At 47.1% G+C, this 6060-nt stretch overlaps 1 protein-coding gene across 1 annotated transcript; it reads left to right on the top strand.

Moving 5' to 3' along the window:
• Positions 1–240: 240 nt before the first annotated feature.
• PUNSTDRAFT_122620 (uncharacterized protein) lies at positions 241–800 on the top strand. Its single transcript, XM_007387784.1, has 2 exons — positions 241–604; positions 661–800. The coding sequence occupies exons 1-2, from the start codon at positions 460–462 to the stop codon at positions 708–710; spliced, it is 195 nt and encodes a 64-aa protein (XP_007387846.1). The 5' UTR covers positions 241–459; the 3' UTR covers positions 711–800.
• The last annotated feature ends 5260 nt before the right edge of the window (positions 801–6060 follow it).

The raw sequence follows: 6060 nt of genomic DNA, 5'->3' as shown, positions 1-6060 counted from the left end.
CCTTGATTCATAATCCTGACCCACCTAAGTGGGTCGGTCTTACTCATCCTTGTGCCCTGCATGTGATTCTCTTGTACTATTCTTGGACCATGGATTTGTGTATATAAGACCCCTGTAGCTCGCCCTAAGTCCCCATCTCGACCTCTTGTGTCTTGGGGACTTAGGTGAGTAACCGTCTCTGTATTAGATACTATGCTAACTTGTGTCTTGGGGACTTAGTGTGTGACCTTGAGTCCATTAGGTGCCTATTGCGTCGCTGTCGACCTCGTGTCCAGTGACCTTGAGTCGAGCTCAGCTCCTCCTTTTCTGCGTGTACTCTTGCCTAAAGTAAGTGCCGACGACGCTGCTCTCCCATCCAACTCTACCCGATTACTTGGACATTCCGGCTGTCTGAGTAGTTGGTAACCCCAACGGGCGTTCCCCTGCACGTCGCTCGTCACACTTGTGGCACCTGATTCAATGCTATCAGCCAGCCAGTTGAAGGTATACAAGAAATGCAGAGGCCTACATGCATCTGGTATGAAGTATACCAGACACTACAACTGCTCTGCACTGTGCCGCTTCAGCAGCTACATTGATATCACATTCAGTCTCCATTCATCTGGTGAAGATAATGGTCATATACATCCTCCTTTCTTGTCTTGCTGATTGCTTTGCAAGCAATGTCATCGTCAACCACATGTCCAAAGGAGATCCATAGTCCTCTCTGAACTTGCCTTCACCACGTGTAGCACTGTATCATGTGAGTCATGTGATATCTGATTGAACTCCCTTTGTGTCTTTGTTCCATTGCCCAAGCCGCCAATTTTAACCATTATATCTACCTATGCCTCTACACTCTTCTTCATCCTCGATTCCGCTACACCACAATTATGCCTTGTACCTCACCAAGTTTGTGAAGCTTGTATGTGATTTCTGCTTCTCGTACACGTGCACTGAGGATATCAAGAAATGCAAAGGTGATCCTTAACATATCACCTCCGTTTTGATATATACTCACTTCAAGTTAATCACACCTTGCAATTAGGTTGCTCAGGTGCATGGTACTGTGCGAGTATCTGCTCTAAGAGTGAGGATATATACTGAGCTTGTCCCACTTCTAGTCCAAGGAATGCCAGAAACACCATTGGTTTACTAATAGGTTGCAGTCTGCACACTATTTTTGCAACTTATCTTATTGATTCTTAGCAGGGAGTCTTGCAAAGCTTTTCAATCTATGTCTCCTTGAAATCAATCCCTACAATGTGCTTTGCGCTACTGGATGGATGTCTGTCTTTTTCCACAGAACTGTTACATAAAGTGACTATTTCATCAGACTCATCACTCTGCATTTGACTGGGCCTTAGATAGAATACACGTTCCAACTTTCTGATGCCCAAATCAAGGTTGCGGTGGCAACCGTACACTGCCAGGAATACCCCAATCACCCTCTATCCTGTTGGCTTCAGTCATGCGAGGTTTGTGATTTTGTCGAGTTTGATACTTGCAAGTCTTGTGGTCCCGACAAAGTGTCATGTCTCATGTGCTTGTCCACGGCGCTAGACTCATCTATGCTCATCATATACAAGTTTTAGTTCGACAATGGGACTATAATGTTGTGTCTGTGCTTTCACTGTCAAATACTGCTTCCAAGCTTGAACCACCTGATTACCATCCTGAACTGGGAGTATTGGCTGAAGATTGTCGTCAAGTTTTGCTCTGGTTTCAAGGTCTTAGTAGATTTGTGGTACATCCTGCAGTACAGTCAAACACCTTCCAATGGACTGTAATGGCTGGATGATGCCTAAGCAAGTATGTCGTGCCGACTTGTAGTAGATACATTCTCACCATTCTCAAGCCGCAGACACCAAATCCGTTGTTGAACACATTTATTTCATGATCGAATACATCACAACATCCGTTCCAGTACCCTCCAGATTTACTTGCATCAAAATGTATAGCTCTTGAGCTTGACTTGGTTGTCTGGTGTTGGTACTTATCAACCTGCGTACACGCACATCCTCTACAGACAGCAAGATGCATTCACTGTGGACAGTAGTGAGCTTTGATGTATATTGTGTCTTAGATCACACAAACAATGCCCTCTGTGAGCCAATCTGTCTTGTGTACAGTTCAGACCATTTAAAAAAAATCTGTCAACTCATGTTATCTGTTGGTCAAATATATGTAGGTATCACGCTTCACAATACTTACAGACGGACAATGCTAGCATCACTACAACAGAGCACAGATCACATTGAATGGCTAACCAAGATCATATTGTCAACTTGCTGTACGTGTAATGTGATATATTTTGCTTACTAACAGAAGTTCAAAAGGCAAATCTGGCATGGGTATAATCCCACGACAGTCCCATGAACCTCTCACTGAGAGCACAGGGATGCAATTTGTTGCCTTTGTCACATTGACAAAGAAAGTTCCTTTGATCTATTGGATCTCTGGGTAATCTACATGCAAGGGACAAAGGGATCATACCATGTTATGCTTTCTGATGCCAGTATAAAGGGTCTGATCTCTACTTTGCTGGCCATCTTGTACCAGCAGATTCATTGGCAAACACTTAGCCTGCATACTATAGCAAATTTCCTACTATGATTCAGAGCTCATGTTCCAACGAACAGTGTTGTGCATCCTTCGTAGATGGGAAGATCAAGCCTCTCAAGTGCAGTGGTACAATGCTTTGCTATGATACGTACATGGTGTCTAATTTACCCGAATGTGTAGCATGCAAACACACCACTTATTGCGTGCGCCTTGCTCCTTCACACACAGATAGATAGCATCTGACTGATGCATCTGTACTAGTCCAAACCATGTCAGAAGGCACATTGGCTTTCTCACAAGTGTGTATTTCTGCGAAGCTATGGGTTTCCTCACTGAGCCGCGTAGGTTGGATTGTGCTATACACAAGATGATGCTTCTGGAGTTGGAGAGAGAGAATGCAACATTCCATACTAATATCAATCAATTCTTCAAAGTGAGTGCTCCAGGTGTGATGTCCATCGCCCTCTTTACTGCCAGAGGAGCTGAAGTACTCTCCAGAGGTCCAGTGAGGGGCTGACACTTACCCTTTACCATGCCATGGGTATGGCTAGCGGTGTGCCCCGCATCCCACTCATTGATGGGGACTACTGTCCGTCTGCAGCCAAGTACAAACACTTTGTTTTCCAAGCATTTTGTCTCATTCAACAAGACGATTCGAGCATAGGTGACCTAATCAGGCTGAAGATACACCATGTACTCTTGTCTGCTAAAGGCACATCACCTGTTATTTGCTGTGTTCTGCATCTTTGTGGATTTACTTTCTTCTGGGCAGGCCTGAGCCTGGACGACATGAAGAAGGCATTTCCCCAGCGTGTCTGGGTAGCAAACTGGGAAGAATGGCTAGTATGCTGCGTAAACAGTGCAACACTCATGGAAAACTTCAAGACTGCATAGGTGCAGCTTCAGCACAGTCGGTGCCCTCTGTTCATCTGGTTGGATAACCCAACATCATGTACATACTGCTTTTATTTGTAGTGGGGACACTTGGGCTAACTTTGGTCAGGGGTGGTTGTGCATATTGGAGTGGATAGGTGTGCGGCATTTGTAGAGACTTTGCTAAGTCAAGAACAGCTGGAAAGTGTTCAGAAGCTGAATCATCTAGTATAATGCTAAGTCTATAGGTGGAGGTATCGTGTGAACTGCCACTCCAACCTGCGGCGATGTCTGCATGTTTGTTGAGCTACAATGACAAGAGTCTGTACTCTACATTGAGAGGGGATAACCTACAATTATCATTGTAAGCACAATAATGAAGATATGCAAAACATATGACATTCCTTTGTCTACCATGATGAACTCTGTGTTCTCAAAATATTCTTCACAATGTTGCCATAGCCGGGACTGCTTGAATATGGTAGCATTGGTAAGACATCCTGGCCAGCCAAGCTCATAGCTGATTATGAAGCCTTCGTGGTCACATCGGCCTGAACTGAGAGCTACATAAATCAGCATTTGAGTGGTGTATTCACATGGAGGTATGAAGACACTCACTGCATAGAACTTTTTCCGACACCAGAATGACCATGGATTTCTAAGAGGCCAATGAGCAAGCCTGAGAAGAGATCCATCTCCAATCCCAATACAACCAGGGAAGGTCTTGTCCTTCATCCACTGTTTGATTGTCGCCTGCCGTGCAGCATCTGGTCACTTGAAATACTGTGGCTTGACACGGCGGAGTGCCTTAGACACACGGTCAAAGTAGAGGAAGCTGCTGCCTTCAGCTACTCCAATGATGTTGCCTGTGCGTAGGGCTGTCAACTGGCCGACCTGCATGTAAAATACGGCCATCTGAAACTTGATGGGATGCTGAGGGCAACGAGGTGTGCTGGCAAAGACTGGATCACTTTCAATCAGGCCATGTATATGCTATAATGCATCCCTAGACATGCTGTGTATGCAGAGCAGTCAGTTATCACGTCAATCATGACAGGATCTGAATTACCACAGCCATATTCTGAATTGTTTCTCACTAAACCCTTCTAAAAGCAAGTTGAAGAATTCCTCTACTTGAGGAGCATTGTATGGACCCCTTCTGCCCCATTTGCCATGCCGCGGCTGATTCTACTTGGCCTTGATTGTGAGTGCAGGCATGGCCTGAGCATTCAGCTCGTCAACCTCATCCTCGGCTTCTGAGAAGAGGTCGCACGTGACTGCAAGCATCCACCTCCATAGCAGCAACTTGGTCTTTGTTTCTTTGCAGCGACGGGTGTGTAGGCGACGTGTCCTTGCCATACCAGTGTAGTTTGTGGCAGAGGATGCTCATTGATCCATAGCGAACGCACTCCTCATCGCATTCGTCATGTTTGTCATTTGAAGCGGAGCTTGAATTGCTACTGCACCATCCGGCAATGCTGACTCAAGCCATGTGGATATGGCAGATCCCATCAAACGTCTCATGCTTGTAAGCCTCTCGACTCGTTAACTAAGGCTCATTACCCTCATTATTGAGTGAGGCTACTGGATCCTTCTCTGTTTGTGCCCCCTCTCATACACGGCCAACCAGCTGTTCGCTGGACACCACTGGACACTCAAGCTAATGCGATCCCAGAGGTGCATACAACTAAGTTCCACTGCAGATCACAATGGATTCCAGTGGCCCTGCCGCCCACTGGAACAAACACAGTGACACTGATGGAATCCAGGAAGCAACACCGCCGCCAGGGAGCCATATGGTGCGCACCATGGTTTCCACATGGCATCTAAGCACTTCTCTGTTCAGAACACTTTACCAGTGGGTCGTGCCAGTGCTGACTGCACAGCAGTGGCAATGTGTACGGTCAAGCCGCACAACCCTTCGTCCAACTCATCTCCCACCAACAGTGCCAGCAAAGACGATAGATGATGGGTTCACTCTTGCCATGGCCAAGGGCACGGGCCTTGGTAGAGTCATGCCACTCTCTGAGCCTGCTCAGAGAGTATGGGTCGGGAGATGGGGTGTGCATCTATAGCGGTCATGCCCACCATTGCAAGATGAACCCCCGGACAGCCTGGCATGCCAACCCCCCAACAATCTACGTGTCCTCACAGTGCTGTGCAACTTTCAGATATGCTCAATATGCCACGGGCACAGTACATTTATTATTTTCCTCTCACCTTTGTAAAACCAATGGGTTAATACTTGAATTCAGGTGTGATGTTGCACTTCTCACCCAACCCCAACCACCATTTGACTACCGCAGCAGCTGGGTCCTCTATCGAATTGGCAAACCTGTCCAACTGCAACCTGTCAGGGCACGGCTCCCACACTCGCCTCATGTCTCATTGTTCTCTTTTTCTGCTTCCGCTTCTGTCCCATTTCGTTCATTTCCCCTAATACTTCCGTCTCCCTATTCAGTCGCGCTCTCCCGCGCCCTCCTAGGCTTCCCGCGCCCTCCTTTGGGCATCTCCCCTATTTCGTTCCGTCGCTCGGCGCTCCTAGGGCCTCCGCACTCGCGCGGCCTTCCTAGGCCGGTCCACCGGTCACGTGTCGGGCGCCCGAGGACCCTCCCCTCCCCTTCTCTCATTGGACCATCTTTC

This window comes from Punctularia strigosozonata (genome assembly GCF_000264995.1).
Source record: "Punctularia strigosozonata HHB-11173 SS5 unplaced genomic scaffold PUNSTscaffold_15, whole genome shotgun sequence".
Lineage (NCBI taxonomy): Eukaryota > Fungi > Basidiomycota > Agaricomycetes > Corticiales > Punctulariaceae > Punctularia > Punctularia strigosozonata.
The sequence above is the reverse complement of the archived record's forward strand: the minus strand, read 5'-3'. Positions and strand labels throughout refer to the sequence as shown.